The 16,921-nt window shown below is 38.1% G+C and overlaps 1 protein-coding gene and 1 pseudogene across 1 annotated transcript in view; both read right to left on the reverse strand.

Annotated features, from left to right (window-relative positions):
• The window catches only part of FMN2 (formin 2), a 372,324-nt gene that overhangs the window by 176,565 nt on the left and 178,838 nt on the right, over positions 1-16,921 (reverse strand). Inside the window, exon 8 of the mRNA XM_036076720.2 lies at positions 2,082-2,143. Coding sequence (XP_035932613.2) covers positions 2,082-2,143 — 62 coding nt within the window. The remainder of the gene's footprint in view (positions 1-2,081; positions 2,144-16,921) is intronic.
• Positions 5,572-6,973, reverse strand: LOC118525825 (inactive protein-arginine deiminase type-6 pseudogene; annotated as a pseudogene).

Here is a 16,921-nt window from a genome sequence, read left to right on the forward strand (position 1 = left end):
ATCTTAGATGTAATCACCTGTAATTTGACAATCATAGTTCTATGCCCACACTTATTTTTATTTACAAAAAAATTAAAGCATAATAGTATTGAGTAGTCTAGAAAACTCTACATCCATTTGATGGTGACAAAAAGTTGATGTTATTATGAATTATTAGAAACCCCATTTATAAATGAGAATATGTAAACTAAAGAATGAAGACACATATCTGTTTAATTGTGGTGCTGGAACCTGTACAGAGTTCTTATGACTTTTTAATCCCATGTTCTTTTCCACCAAACAGTGCTATCTCAGGTCCTTTTGAAGGCTCTGTTCAGTTATCACCATGAGTCAGGAAATTTTTTGCTTAGAGCACAGTCCTGAAGGGAGGTGACCAGGTGACCAAGCCAACTCTGAGTTGTAAGAACCTCTCTGTCTCATTTTTCTTTTTTTTTTCTTTTTTTCTTTTTTTTTTTTTAAAGATTTTATTTGTTTGACAGAGAGACTCAGCGAGAGAGGGAACACAAGCAGGGGGAGTGGGAGAGGGAGAAGCAGGCTTCCCACCGAGCAGGGAGCCCGATGCGGGGCTCGATCCCAGGACCCTGGGATCATGACCTGAGCCGAAGGCAGACGCTTAACGACTGAGCCACCCAGGCGCCCCTCTGTCTCATTTTTCTAAAAAGCGTTAGATAGCAGTAGTATTTCTTCTTCATAAATCATAGGCTATAAGGCACTTAGAGGATTAAATGAATCAATACAAATACCCAGACTTGGAATAATGCTTGGTGCATAATAGACATTAAACTATTACTATTTCTAAAAATTCAGGAAATTTTAGGACCCTAAACAACTGAAAAGAAGGCATTTGAATAAAAGCATCTTGCATGAATAGGGAATTATTTCAATTGTTTCTTAATTAAGAGGGAGTTCCTTGCTTTGCTATTTGGCATATTCATTCGCTAAATGAGGAAGTCTTTATCTACTGCTGTTGTCTATTACTCAAAAAAAGCACAAATTTTTGCCTCAGCATTTATCCCTAGAAAACTGAAAACCCTTGTATAAAAATAGGTCAGTCCCCAGTATTTTCTACTTCATGACCCACAATTCTTAAAATATGAACATTTTAAACTCTCATTTACCCTTCTCAAAGTGTCAACCATACTCTTTACATATAGCAGGTTACAGTAAATTATGACTGGGCTACCAGACCCCACTGGAAATAATCATTAATTATTTTGCACAAGAAATCCTCTTGCTACTAAAAAAATGAAAACAGCACAAATAGATATTCAATACAGATCATTATTTCCAGTGGGTATCAATCAGTTTGAACAGGCAAACTGTATCTGAAAACCACATGATACCCCAAAAGAGGTTTTGAAATAAACCCTGTCTGGAGATTCCATTCATTAATTCATACGAACATTTATTTAACATTTACTAAATATTTCCTATGTGTCCAATAATCCTTAACCTTAGATGCTGGGGATATTGCCATGCATAAAACAAATATTTCTCCCTCTTTCAACTTGTATTTTAATGGAAGTGAACCGGGAATTATCATGAATTCTATTTGTATGTTATACACACTTACCTATTATTCATAATGGATTCTTTAATTTCCTCTACTGTAGGTGGCTATTAAAAAAATCTAGCCTGTTACTACTTGAACTAATATGACTGTGAACTGTGATTTTTGAACAAGTCTTCTGACCTTGCTATGCCTAAACTTCCTCATATGTAAAATGGGGATAATAATTGAACCTATCTAGAGTTTTCATGTGGAAATTAACTGAATTAGTGCACAGAACAATGCTCAGCTCAAATTAACCTCTACATAAGTATTGACTATTATATTTCAAAAGAGGGATTGTGAATGACCTCACATACAGCATGCTTTGAACCACAATCTTTGAAAATATGAGACCACACATTTGTCCAGTAGGTTTCCTAGAAAGTATTTTAACAAACTTATACTTAAGTAACTTCAGTGCACCCAGATCAATTTTTCTTAAAGGACATTAAGACAATGAGTCTAGATGTACATATTGGCAAGTATTGTGTATTATATACTCACACATAAAATTCCTTCTATTACTCACATTCTCATAGAGAGCTTGAAGAGTCTCCAGATCAACCACAGAATTGTCCAAGTTCACAACAGCTGTGAAAAAAAACATAGGAAAGAAAGAATATAAATTCCCATTTAAGCCAGTTGTGAAAAGATATCTGACCATCTTGAACAACAGTGACCTTCACCAGAATAGTGTTCTAATTTCAATGCATCCACTTACTCCACTACCAAGACTGTGTCCAAGGAATTTCAACAGGGGTAAAGTGTAAACCTTTCACTTGTCCCTCAAACACAAAATCCCATGAATATGACCCAGTCAAAGGTCAAAGATAAACTGTGAGTCTGTCTTTCAAGGTCCAACTGCATGAATTTGAAAAATTTGCTGAATACTAGAAAAACGGGCAAATCACTCCTGTTACTGTCACATCCCATTTTGTGAGGGACTGAAGGACTTAATATAAAAATAAAAGATGAATTTTCTGTTATAATTTTTTACATTGTTATAATCAAAGGACAATTCATTGATTATGGTATTGAAATTAACACAGATGCATCCTTAAAAATCCATTCTTTTTTTAAGTAGGCTTCATGCTCAGCACGGAACTCAACATGGGGCTCAAACTCACAACGGTGAGATTAAGACCTGAGCCAAGATCATGAGTCAGATGCTCAACTGACTGAGCCACCCAGGAGCCCCCAAAATCCATTCTTAACGTACAAACTACCCATGCTTATACAAGGAAGAAGTGGAACGGATAATCAAAAACTGGGAATACACTCTTAAATGCATTTCTTTTGGCCTGAGAAGCATGTTGGATTTTGGAGTCAGTATGTTTTATAACTCAGTTTGGGCACAGATTAATCAAAAACATTCTGCATTACCTACATATATATTAGCTGGAAATGATGTGAATTTGCCCTGATCAGATTTGTGCCAAGTAGCCAATGAAGCTCCTATGTATGGGATTAAAGATTTCTGGGAGAAAAATCACAAAGTAGATAATCACAAATTGGTCAGATTTATTTTGATAATTGAGGCATTTCACACTGTCTTTTCTCTCAAAGCCTAAAGTACATGAGACATTTTCTAGTTGACTCTGGCAAAATACCAAGAATGAATTAAAAAAGACAAGTGAGAAACTGAAGCATATGATGGATGAGAAATCTAACCAAGATAATTTAGCATTTCTATCTGGAGCTGGGAACAGAGCCCAGATTCACCAACAAAGATCATAGTAAGTAGAATATGATACTTCCACCCTAATAATATTCCACTATCTCCATTTCCAACAAATTATGTCTCAAATATCAATCTAAGAATTTGATTAAGATTTTCAGACAAATCTTTTCACTCCTTAGACCACATAAGGCAAACATATCACAATCTGTTTAGCAACTCAAAGTGGTAAAACCAGCCCAACCAACTTTGACTATATTTCAGAAATTAATTAAAAGGGATTAATAAATGATTTTTATTGGAGGTAATATGCCTATAATGTAACAAAATGCATAAAACCCAAATAAAGATAGCAAATTCATGTGTGAAGTTATCCCCTTGGATTTGTACATTGTCTAGCCCTTAAAGAAAATTTACAGTCCCAAAGATCTCTGACTTTGAAATTCATTAGATAATAATCCAGTATTTCTACATTCCTCTGGTGACACAGCAAAAGATTGATGGGAAAACAATGAAAGAAATGCCAGTAGTCAACTTAGTGTAAGATTTCATTCTCAGAACAAGGTAAAGACACAATAAAATCATTCGTACTAAGTCAAAACTCTTTATAAAAGATACAATTGTCCTCTGACGTTATCCATAGTTTTAAAACATGTTATTCCTACAAGTGTTCCCCACATGAAACTTTGTGTGTTTAAGTGTGGTTTCTCATCGGTTTATCTCACACAATGTCAGGTACTGAAGAATATCTTAATAAATATCATGTGGTCCTAATCATTGGTATATGGTCCTAAGCAAGTCCTCAAAAGTTCCTAAGCCATGAAACCTCACTATTTAGTCATCCACAAGGAAATCTCCATGGAAAGAAATACTGTTACTATTTTTCCACACAATTTTCTCTTAGTTGGCTTTACACTTGAGAGATGCTAACACAATTTGATGGGAATCACAGTTTTGAGAGAACAATATAGTCATGCTTGAGTAGCTGAAAATTAGAGAAGATTAGATAATGGCAGATGAATGGATGGAATGAGAGGAGTTCTAGATGGGAAATAAAGGCAAGAGAAGTAATTTGGGAAAGGTTAAGGTTACTGAGGTACTATATTTACTCAATTTAAAAAGCACATTTTAACATTTCAGAAATCAAGACTCAGACTAAAATTCCTATCTTTCTAAATATTTAGTGGTGTCTTCTAGTGCTCCCTCCCTTAAAATCTGTATATTTTCAACTGATAAATTCTAAAATCAAGGAAATAAAACAATGCATTCACTCATGAACTCAATAATATGTAAAGTGTTCTTATCATCCAGGGACTATACTAGCTTACTACACTGGTTAACTGTTATTTGAGAAACAATGACTTGAAATTGGAGCTATTTGATGTGGATGTTCTCAATTACTCAGCCTCGAAAGGCTGCAGACAACTGGATGTGCAGAGACCACTCCAATCAGATTTCTAGCTATGGCCATGCTAAGGATTTTATATAAATAGAAATAGAAATACACATACATTTTTTAAGATGGCAAAAGTTTCAAGGAAAAAGCACCTCACAAATTCCCTGATTCCATGTGCAAAATTTCAGCCTTCTTTGAGAGGAAAAGATCTTTTTTTTGAGATTATTTCAAGGTGATAGCTTCTATTTTCCCCCAAAACGGAATACTGTTTTTATGGGATGCTTTATTGATGTAGAAGGAACACAGAACATGGAATCAAACTTAACTGGGTTTAAATTTTTCTTTGCTGCTGCATTACTTCAAGTTACTTAACTTGACAAGTTCTAGTTTCTTTATGGGGGACGGGGGTGAGGGGAAAAGGAGATCAAAGAAAATATTAGCAAGATTTTGGGTTTCGTGGGGACCAAAGGCAGGAACAAGTAAAAGGATCTAGCATGAGGTTGGTTAATGATATTTCCCTCTTTTCATAAAAGTTCAACTCTTCTGGCTCTAATATGCTTTATTATCTAACTCAAAGTTAAATGAGTTTCTTTTTTTTTCCTACTTGTGTTTTGTGCCCTCATAAACCAAAAGGAAAAATTCCACCTGCATCTATTAAGGGGTGTGCTCTCACCCGAACAATGAACTATCACAACTAAATGACTTACTGTTACCACTGTAACTTTTTTTTTTCAGAACACCTAGAACTTTAATGGATACTTAGTAATCACTTCTCAGCCAAAGACCATTTTCCGAGGGGGTTCGAGCTGGCAGCGTCAGCCACCCCCTCCAGATACTGAGGGATGAGGGTGGCCGGGGGGAGGAGGGGTGTATTGCTCTCCAGACAGGCAGGGCATCGGGATGCTGTGGAATGGTGATTAAGGGGCCGTTCACGCTGGGGTGGGGCTAGGCCTGGGGCTCGGGCACCATCCTCCACCATTTGAAGGCAAAGGGTACCCGGCGGATGTTGGCCCAGGCACAGAAGTCCCTGATTTCTGCTTAATATATTTTATATATACTGCTTTTATATTAAGCAGTCGAAGTCATCGATGAAGGTGCACTTGAAGCCCAGGGGCTCTAGCAACTGGCAGATCTTTTCTTCCAGGCAGCAGATGCCCTTAATCTGGGGCCCAAAAGGTTTGGGGATGCCCAGATTCTTGTCCATCGTGATCATCTGCAGCAGGTTAGGGAAGTAGGGCCTCGCAAACAATTTTGCCATCTGCTCATTGGAGGGGACGTTAGTCAGCTGCTCCAAGCAGAAGAGCTGCGGGATGTCAGTGATGTCCCTCTCCACCAGGCCCAGCTCCTTCTTCAGGATGTCACGGTTCAGGTTAATGCACTTCTCTACATAGTTGTTCTGCTTCCTCATGTTTTCATCAGCCAGAAGTTGATTGATGGTGTTGGCCTCCCTCCCGTTGGAAAGGAGGTGGTCCTCCCGGACCTCTGCAAACAGAGTCAGGTCTCCAGAGCCCTCCTTCTGTTTCTCCTCGAACAGTCTGTAGCAGGACCTGGGGCTGGCCAGGAGCAGCCAGAAGCCCTTGTTACCCTCACTCTTGTCCTGCGTGGGGATGAAGCACATGAACTCATCCATGTGGCCGACCATCAGCCAGTCCAAGAAGAGCTCCACCGGGGCCTGGACTCGCTGGGCGTAGAGGAAGTCCCGGAGGGCCTTACCCATGTCTCGGCCCTCCTTGCTGGGGTAAAAGCAGCTGCCAATGAGGATCCTGCCTAGGGGGTACTCTTTCCCTTCCACCTTGACAGGTGGGGACACCATCAGGTTCCCAATAGAGTCCATGCTGGCTACCCTGTGGTCCTTGGTGCCTTGGATCATGTAGCCAACCCCTGGGCTCAGGGAGTATTTCATGGGGAAGTCGTCCAGCGTGAGGACCCAAGGGGTGTCGAGGACCAAGGAAAGCGTCTTGTGGGGAGCCTGGGTACAACAGAAGGCCATCTCATCCTGGAGCCACCTGCCCAGGTGGCTGGGGTCCTTGTAGACAGATACCACCTGGCTGTTACTCTTCTCGCTCAGCTCCATCACTGTGTTCACAAAACCCTGGACCTGCAGCTCTCTGCACAGGTAGACCTCTAGAGGCATCTGGGTGCTGGGAGTAAAGATGCAAGGGGCCACGCGGAACACTACCGTGTCTTTGTACACCAGGGTCTCTGGAATTGACGGGTCTTGTGATTCTTCCACCAGGGAGACAGAGTAGGAGATGAGGCCCGAGAAGTCGGCAGACGGGAACTCCACGGCTTCAACGTAGAAGGTCTCCTTCAGGTGGTTCTGTATCTGTATCTGGGTATCGTTCATCCTCCTCTGTCTTTTTTACTTGGCATTAAAGTGTTAGGCATAAGACTTAGATTTCAGAACACAAATAAACCCCAAATTTGGAAGGATATTCAGTGATAAATCTTTCAGATTACTCTCTAACATTCAACTAGGTGCTAATGTGATTATACTTCAGATTAGAAGAGGCCAAATATTTCACACTCATTTCCTCCTCTTTGCTCTAAGACTTTTGGGAGCAGCCATCATTGTCTGGGACCCACACACTGCCTACCCAGAAATTCCCCTGCAGGTCTACCAAGCAGCTTTAATTGCTTTCCCATAAAATATATATAAATTCATTACTTTGAATTTAGCCAAGAAGCACCTGTTCTGCTTTTATGTAGAAGAGTTCAAGGACTAAGAAGGTGTTGAGAGGAAATTCTAGCCTTTTTTGCATATTAAAAGATTATTAATTTATTTGTAAAGTACACGGACTTTCCAGGATTAGAACATATGGAGGTTTTTACCACTCTCTTTAAACAACCTATAAGTGACCATGTGTTAATAATCACTCCAGACCAAAATGGATAGCATTTTTATTTTTAAGCTAAAACTTTTATAAAATGTCAAGGATGTGATAATTAAATAGAACAATGGTACTCTTTCAGGCTTTCCTACCAACAGGCTGTGTGTTGTTGATCAAGACACTAAGCTTCTCTGAGACTTTATCAAGTGGGATAATAACTTTTGTCTGTAGCATGTTTATCATGTGGAGAAAATAAGGAATTTTATAGTAAGAAGGATAATTCAAGAAGCCTTGGAATCATTTATGTAATTAATTTGAAAATGTGTATTATCTGTGAACACATTGGTTAGAAACTAGAGACGGAGCTGGGAATGTGTTAGATTAAAATTAGGTTCAGGATTAAACATTTGCTTACAATAATCAGAAGTTAAGACCACAAATAGTTCTTGAATTCATGAACTCCACTGGTACACACTTGCTGATATCCAACGCACTTCTCATTAAACCACAATGTTACAAAATGAAGAGCAAAATAGCCTATTTTAGAACTCAAATAGTCAATTTAACCAAGGATATTAAAAATGTATCAAAGTGAACTATGCTAACAGAAAAAAAATCTATTTCCTTTTGATTTTAAGATATTGCATGACATAAAAAGAATTCTGGATCCAACGGTTGTATGCTGGACACATGACATTGTGCACACAAGTACACAAACAGGTGATCGTCATAGGCCTGTATCACATTCCCTGGACACTCGGTCTTTGCTATTAACACTGCCTTCTTTGACACCAGAAATGTGGGACAGGTTGCTTATTCTAACTCACTACGATGTTAAGTCACTCAGAGACTAGAGTGTAACACATCTGTCTAAATTTCTGCATAACAAGAATCCAGTCTCTGTGCTTCTGATCAAAAAAGTGCATAAAAGGGAAAGGACCATATTTTAAGAGGTCGTGTTAAAGGAAACTCAGCAAAACAAAAGTTCACAAAACATTAGCCAAATTCATAAATGTTCCATATATTTTGAGTAGCCAGATGAAGCAGTTCACTTTATTGGTATAATTCAATATGAAATAATTACTCTTACTGAATGCAATATTTTAAGTCATGGAACACTGTTAGTGCTTGACTTACTCCACTCTTGTTTTGTTTTGGGTCATTTTTTTTTTTAAGCTGGGGTCTCCCCAGGGGGATAGGACAGCCCTGAGGCTGCTTTTGATGACCCCTTCCCTCCATCAGCCCTGACACTCCAGTCCCAGTGGTTTCTTGCCTTAATCCCTCCCACCCACATGACCTGCTAAACTGGCGGTAGAGACCTCCAAAAGTAGAAAATCTTATGGTCTTTATTACCAAGAATATTAGTTATCCATTTCTGCACAGCAAATTACACTAAAGCTTAGGGCTTAAAATATATTATCATATTATCAACAAACATATTATCTGTGGGTCAGAAATCCAGGTGCAGCTTAGCTGAATGCCTTTGCCTCAAGGTTTCTCATAAGACTTTAATCATGGAGTTGGCTGAGGCTAAGATCATCTATGAAGGCTCTGCAGGGGGATCCATTCCCAACCTCACATGGTTGTTGGCAAGATTCAGTTCCTCAGACTGAAGGCTTCAGCTCCTCACTGGCTGTTGGCTGAAACTGAGCCTCAGTTTCTTGCCAGATATGTCTCTCCACAGAGAAGCTCACAATAAGACAGTAGGCTTCCTTCAGAGGAGCAAGAGGGGGTATGCAAGATAAGGCCACCTTCTCTTTGTAACCTAGTCTTAGAAGTGGCATCCCATCATCTCCATTATATTTTATTCATTATGAGTCTCTAGGTCCAGCCCACACACAAGAGCATTAATACCAGATCTTTGGAGGCCATCTGAGAGGCTGCCCACCATACCAGGTTGCTAACTCTGGCTCTTTGTTGCTTGGATTTCAAATCTCAACTTGTGGTTCTCTATTATTCTCTACCATGTATTAATTTTATCAAAGTTTTTGTTTTTCTATCAGGCTCTAAGGGCACAGAAAAAATGGGGAGGCATCATGATTTACCAGAAAAAAGAAATGCACTAGTCAGGAAAGCTGACTTCAGACATAGCCTATCAAATCAGCTAAGGCTCCTAGTCTAAGTGAGATTGAGTTTATCTGAGGCATGATAGACAGACATATGGAGACATGAGATAATACTGACAGACCCTTCCCTATACAACTTTACATGACCATGCCTAATCTATTGTTGTGTCCTTCACCATATATAGAAGAACCTAGTACAGAGAGGCTTGGGAAAAAAAATCTTTGTTGAATGTGAGACAGGTTGAAATAGGCTGAGGTTAGTAATTCCTGAAAATTAACTGTTCCTTTAACTTGACTGGACAAGCTGAATATTCCTTGAGCTGAGCTTAATTGCCCTTTCACAAACAAATAACTTTGTTCTAGATGACTTTATAGTGCAAAAACATAAAACGCAAAGCTAATAATATGTTCTGTCCTATCATCATCTGACAAATAGCACTGGGAAACAGTGGAACACAGTGGGCTCTGGGTCAAACTGGCTCCAGCATTTATTATTATCTGTGTAACACACGGTGTCTCAATTTGCTTGGAATCTGCAAAATGGACCTAATAAAAGCATCCACCCCCTAGGATTCTTGCAGGAGATTATTCAAGGAAAACACTTAGAAGCTGTACCATGCCTCTGGGCAAACACTCGGAAAATGTTGGTTGTGTTTATTGTTATTATAGCCCCTTTAACATTCCTATATGAAAAATATTTTACCAATGGCTCTCCAAATCAGTATCTTGAGAGATTTTAGACCAACTAGGTTGAAAACATTCTCAGCAAAAAGGAAAAAATGACAGTTTCACTTGTGCCTATACTAACATGGGAGACTAAACATGTCTCACCCACAGGGAAACTATCAACACTGATTTTGAATAAGGTATATGGGAAGGAAGCAGAGTCAGCAGAAGCTTAAACACAAAAGAAGTGCAAATCAGTCTGTATTTACAGTTCATGCCCTCTTCTCAGTAACACAGTAAGAAAGAGTGTGAGGGCTTCGAGAAACCATCTTTACCCCCTTTGGAATTCAGAAGCCACAGGAAAAGCTAAGATGAAGTTAGCTTGGCAAACTGCTGAGAAGCAAAGACCCTTGTTCAAGTAGAAACTCATCTTAAGTAGCAGAGATCAGAAGCATCTCTCATTTAAAATGGTTCCAAGCTTGTCATCATCTCCTAGCCCCTGGGGACCAAAATTTTCTAAGAGATCTCTTTGAGGAATTGCAAGTGACTTGCCATTACACTTTAAAATCAGGAAAAAGGACGCGTGTGAAGATAATTTCTATCTCACTGTACATTCCAGTGAAATTAAAGATTTCACTTTTGGGGGGGGGAAGTAGTTGCTATTCACTTTATCTGACAATATTTATTATCTCTTTTGTAAATGCACTGTAAACCATTTGGGGGATCTGGAGATATGAGCTTCTCTATCACAGGTTGGTGAAGTGGAAAGATACTAACATATAATTATATTAACATATCTAACATAAACATATACTAACATATAACCAGTTCCTGAGAAGAGATCTCACACGCTCCCTTCTGACCATATTCTGCCAGATATACAGCACCTGGCTCATACTCTAGCACAGCCCGAAGCCCCACCCCTGGTGATCTCTGTATTCACAAAATTCATTCATGTTTTTGCCTAGTCCCCCCAAAGTGCCCTTAAAACTTTAGGGACTCTGAAGCTAGAAGAGAAACCATAGGTTAGAAACTTTTTTCAGCTTATTTTCTCTTATAAACCTGTGCCTAATAATATAAATATTTCCCTCTTCTTACCCAACTAAATTTGTGGTTGTCTCTAGGTTTTGCAAAAGTAACAATATGTTGAGGAATACGTGTATAGGTGAATGAAAAAGTGCAAGAGTGATTAACACAAACTGAGGACAGTTGAGGAAGGGAAGGAGATTTTTAAAAAGAGTATCTAGATCCTGGTGGAATTGAAGAGAAATAAGAGCTGAATTCCACAACCTTTGATGTATTAGGAAGTAAAATGAAGGACACAGGGACTAGGTGAGAGAAAAAAATGTCATTCATCATGTTTGTTTATAACTTAGTCCCCCGACCCCAAGCTTAAACGTTTGGCTCATTTTAGACTATTGTAGGGAGTGATGTCAGCCATTTAGTTACAGTGTAGTAACAAAGACATCTGAAATATGAATAAATTCTTGACAATTAGCCACTTGATAATATGGCAAAAGTGCAAATATATTTGCACTGTTTAAAAATTGTTTTCAGCAGTAAAAAGAACATCTGAGTAAATAACGACTTAAATAAAATTGAGATAGGTTGACATTGATTCAGAAAATTAAAAAAAGGTTAGGGAAAAAAAAGTTTTTATGGTCTTTAAATTCCTATTCCTCATGTGGAAAAATAGTTGCCATAGCTCCATCCATCACTTTCACATTCCAGGCAAAATTGAGGGAAAAGGAAAGCAACAAGAAAGTATATGCAATGCCTATTAAATATGAATTCTTAGCAAATTTCTACTTATGTCTCACTGGCCAGAATAGTTTCCAATGTTTACCTAAAATGGAGGGGAAGTTGATAAGTGTGAACAATGTGGACAAACCACTATCTCTAACAAAATAGCAATTTCAAACTCCAACTTAAGTTATCTCTGAAACATTCCCTAAGTACCATGGCTCATAATGACATCCCTGACCTCTTGTTTGAACCCTTTAACATAAATACAAATCACCTGATACGTTTCAGGTATTCCTTCTTTGGTATAGAATTATGTGCTCTTTGCCTCCAAGGAGATTTTAAATAGCCTGATAGCAGGGATATTGCCTTAGATATCATCAGCTCACACCAGAGTGTTCTACATATAGTAGAAAACTAAAAAAGCTTATAGTGTGAAAAACAAAGTCATTACTGAACCTTCAGAGAAAAGCCATAATAGCTGACCTTAAGAAAGAGACACTACCGGGCGCCTGGGTGGCTCAGTTGGTTAAGCGACTGCCTTCGGCTCAGGTCATGATCCTGGAGTCCGGGGATCGAGTCCCACATCGGGCTCCCTGCTCAGCGGGGAGTCTGCTTCTCCCTCTGACCCTCTTCCCTCTCGTGCTGTCTCTCATTCTCTCTCTCAAATAAATAAATAAAATCTTTAAAAAAAAAAAAAAAAGAAAGAGACACTACCAACCACATATTTGTGTTATTGGTCCCATCAATCCATGAAGGCAACAACACCTGAGAAAGCAAAAGCCAAATATTGGCATGCGCAGTGATATCTGCTGCCAACAGTACTATAAGCATAACCATCCACATGATAATGAGGGAAGAAAATGACACATAAAGAATGAAAGATATTGGGCGCCTGGGTGGCTCAGTCATTAAGCGTCTGCCTTAGGCTCAGGTCATGATCCCAGGGTCCTGGGATCGAGCCCCACATCGGACTCCCTGCTCCGCGGGAAGCCTGCTTCTCCCTCTCCCACTCCCCCTGCTTGTGTTCCCTCTCTCACTGTGTCTCTCTCTGTCAAATAAATAAATAAAATATTTAAAAAAAAAAAAAAAAAAGAATGAAAGATATTTCCAGAGGAAGAAGCCTCCTCTTCCTCCTTCACATCTACAGTCTGTGGTGGATGCAAATGGTCAGTTTTTATGCATTCAGAAATTTCTAGTACTGCTTTATTTGTCCTGCCAGGAAGATATAAAAAGGAAAACAAGAGGGGGGAAAACGGTTTAGGTAGAAATGCCTAGGACCATTATCCTTAAATTTTTACTTGAAATTCAATAAAGCATAGAAACCTTTGGTAAGTGCTTGTCACTGTGCAATCTGACGACAATGGAATCAAGAATCCTTTATAAGGAAATAGTGATGTGTTAATCCCCAACTGAAAATCCACACACCTGGGGAATTCCTTAAAAAAACTGTCAAAATGTATTATTTAACAAAAATTTCCTAATGATGCAGTCAAGCAATTCTAAAGATTTTGTTTGGTTTTCCTTGGCTTAGTGAACCAAACATATCTAACAAGTTAAAAAAAGAACATTTCTCAGAGAGTAAAATACTTAGTACCATATTCACCTGAATTTCACACTTGATAATAAGATGAAAGGAAACACTACATTTGCAGTGTTTACACACCCTACCACCAAACTCGCTTGAGCTCATGGGCTTGTCAAACATGTACACCCAGGCATGTCCACACTGTGGGAAACTTCCCAGAAGACATGTGGCTACACATTTTTAACATACATCGGAAACACACAAGTTCTTGAATCACATTTCAAGTAATTCTGGATTATCTAAAGGCCATAATAAATTTAATGGCAAATACAGCAAAAGCATTCTTTTTTAAAGAGTCCAAATTAAAATAATGGCACTCCATTCCTTGTATTTATAAGACTTCTAAATTTTCTTATTGCTCCTTCCATTCAAATCCCTGGTTTATACATTAATGTATTTATTGAGCGGCTTTAATTTACTCAAATAATAACTCAAAAGTCTTGATTTTTTTTCCCAAATGACTTGAAACCTTAAACCTCAGTGCTTTGGATTCACACAGACTGGGATTAAAAACATGGATCTGTGACTAGCTAGTGTGTGTCTCTTGGGAGAGACTTGGTAAGCAATCTGGGTCTCAGTTTATTCACATGTGAAATAGGTATATAATGGTGTTAATACCTCCCTCAAATGGTTATTGTCAGGATTAGAGGTAATGACCATGTGACATACAGTCCTTGCTGCAGCAGGCACTCACAAAGAGAAGGTTCTTTGTTCGTTCTCTCTAAATGTCTCAATATCACATAGACATTCGTAGAAATAATTGCTCTTACAAAACAACATAAATTAGAAATGAAAATATATTTTATATTGTTTGGGCCTTAAAAATAAAAGAAAAGCAGCACATCAGCATCCCAATTCTATATGTGCTAGAGGGCCAATTCTCAGATGTGCTAGAGGCTGAATTCAAGTATGCGGAGATGTGCTTAAAGACTAGTGGGGAAATGGGTTCTCTTCAAATCAGCAAGCAGTGTATAAATTCCCCTATGGAATGAAGGGGGGAGATTGGAGGAGGAGACGAACCATGAGAGACTATGGACTCTGAGAAACAAACTGAGGGTTCTAGAGGGGAGGGGGCGGGGGTATGGGTTAGCCTGGTGATGGGTATTAAAGAGGGCACGTTCTGCACGGAGCACTGGGTGTTATACGAAAACAATGAATCATGGAACGCTACATCAAAAACTAATGACGTAATGAATGGTAATTAACATAATAAAATTTTTAAAAAGGCAAAAAATAAAAAATAAAAAAATAAATTCCCCTATGGTCAGGAAATACACAGAAGTCAATACTACCTGACACTGAGTGACACAGTAACATCTGTTTACTACCTGTTACACATAAATAAACTGCCAATTAAACAGTATAACGTTGAAAGGGAACCATTTAACTGCAAGTCAAAATATATTCACTTCAGAAACATGCTTTTAAGTATCAACAACTGATTAAATTATTACAAAATGTTTGTATTTATCCGCAAAGTAAACAGTATCTTCTTGAAAACAGCATTTATTCCTTCACTGAACAAATATTCATAGAGTTCTAACCCCAAACCAGGTAGTCTTCTCTGCCCTGGGGATATGGTGGTAAACCTGACAGACACACTTCCTGCCCTTGTAGAGCGTACATTTTATTAGCAACTAAAATGATGTATGCCCTAGAAGGGAAGAACCTTGCATTTTTATAATAGCCTACTTATTTAGAAATCATATCCATTTATACTATCTTCTCTTTTCAGGCAGTTTAACCTGGGAGGGGATTTGTTGTAAGGTACAGACAATAAAATGCCAGAATTCTATCGATTTTATACTTAGGCTACATAAAGAAAGGCTTTCCTGCTGGAAAAAAAATAACTCTGATACTCAATCCACCACCGGTACCTCTCAAGCATACTTGCTTATACAAGGATAATGACATAAGTTACTGATTAAGTCAGTAGGCTTCATACACCTATGGGCCTTGTTTATAAGAGCTGTACAAGTTAAATTGTTAGAGAACAAATGCATTTTGTTTGACTCAGTATGTCGCCTTCTTGTCTAGGCAGGGGAAAAAAAAATGGATACCTAGACTGTAATCCTTTTGGAATAAAATCTTTAAATGCAAACATGATTGCCATTGTAGACTGTTTAATCTGGCGATACTGTATTTCATTTCTGTTTTTGAAGAGGTTTGTTGATTTGACCATACTGGGTACAACTCAAGGCTTATCTCAACTGTTCAGATAAGATTTATTTGACTTTGGCAGGTGACAAAATCTAGGGTGTGGAATAAAAAAGGTAGAGAAGAAAAAAAAAAAAAGACTGGCATATTCCCAGATAGCGTTTATTTTAAGCATAGTGTATAGATGAGCAAATAGTTTCAAACAACGCACTGTACTTTGTGTAAAAGATCCACTGTCTGTTGAATGTTTTCTGTAAACCAGCGCTGCAAAATGTCCTTTATTGGGCATAACGTACTTCACCTTCTTGCTGAGGTAAACATTTATGCTCTTGTAAAATAGAGCTTAGTGAGTCTCCCTGGAAATAAGACCCTAACTCCGATCACATTTTGCCACTGTTTTCTAACACATGTTGTAAAAGGGGGACACTGTTAAATTTTATTTGGAGTGCATGCATATACATTGCTCTAAAAGTACACAATCTATCAGAATTTAAAATGCCTTATGCTAAAATAACTTCTACACAGATAATACTCATACTTTTTTCAGTGTAATTCCTCACAAACATGTCTGACTTCAAAAGAAACCCTGAAGAGAAAGCTTGAATTTGCAAACACAAAGATTATAATTGTCATTTAAAAAAATCATTTTAAAGATATTTTACTTAAATGTGCACTTACATAGCTTCCTGAGTATGTGATATATTACCATTTATATACTGGCAGACATGCTGAGGTAGGGAAAGGAACCAAGAAGTTTAGTCACTGAAAATTAAAAATTTATCAAAAACTAAAAAAAATTTAGTTGTGAACTTACAATATGTGACTGGGAATATGAGAGCTTCATACCAAGATGTGACATGTTATAGTAATTCCTTTCATTGTACCATAGACATGACTTTGACTAACAACCTCTGTCTCATGACTATTTTGCCAAAAACTTAAAAATATGAAAAATCTAAAGAATACACACAATACTTATGTTCCCGAGAATAATTTTGTGGTTTACTTAGCTCAACATGTAGTTAACACGTACAAAAATGTGATGCACTAGTTTATGTGTGTGTTAAGTCATAATTTGTTATTTGTTCAGTTAATGAAGGTTCTTCTTTCTTCTCTTTTGATATATATATTTGTGTGAGAGGATTAGTGTAAGGTTTCATTGCCAGGAATAAGAGAGATCAGTTAAATATGGGGAGGAGTTCCAAATACTCCGATTTCTCTGATGGGTTTTTAATGAACAAAAG

The sequence above is a fragment of the Halichoerus grypus genome, chromosome 7, assembly GCF_964656455.1.
Source record: "Halichoerus grypus chromosome 7, mHalGry1.hap1.1, whole genome shotgun sequence".
NCBI lineage: Eukaryota > Metazoa > Chordata > Mammalia > Carnivora > Phocidae > Halichoerus > Halichoerus grypus.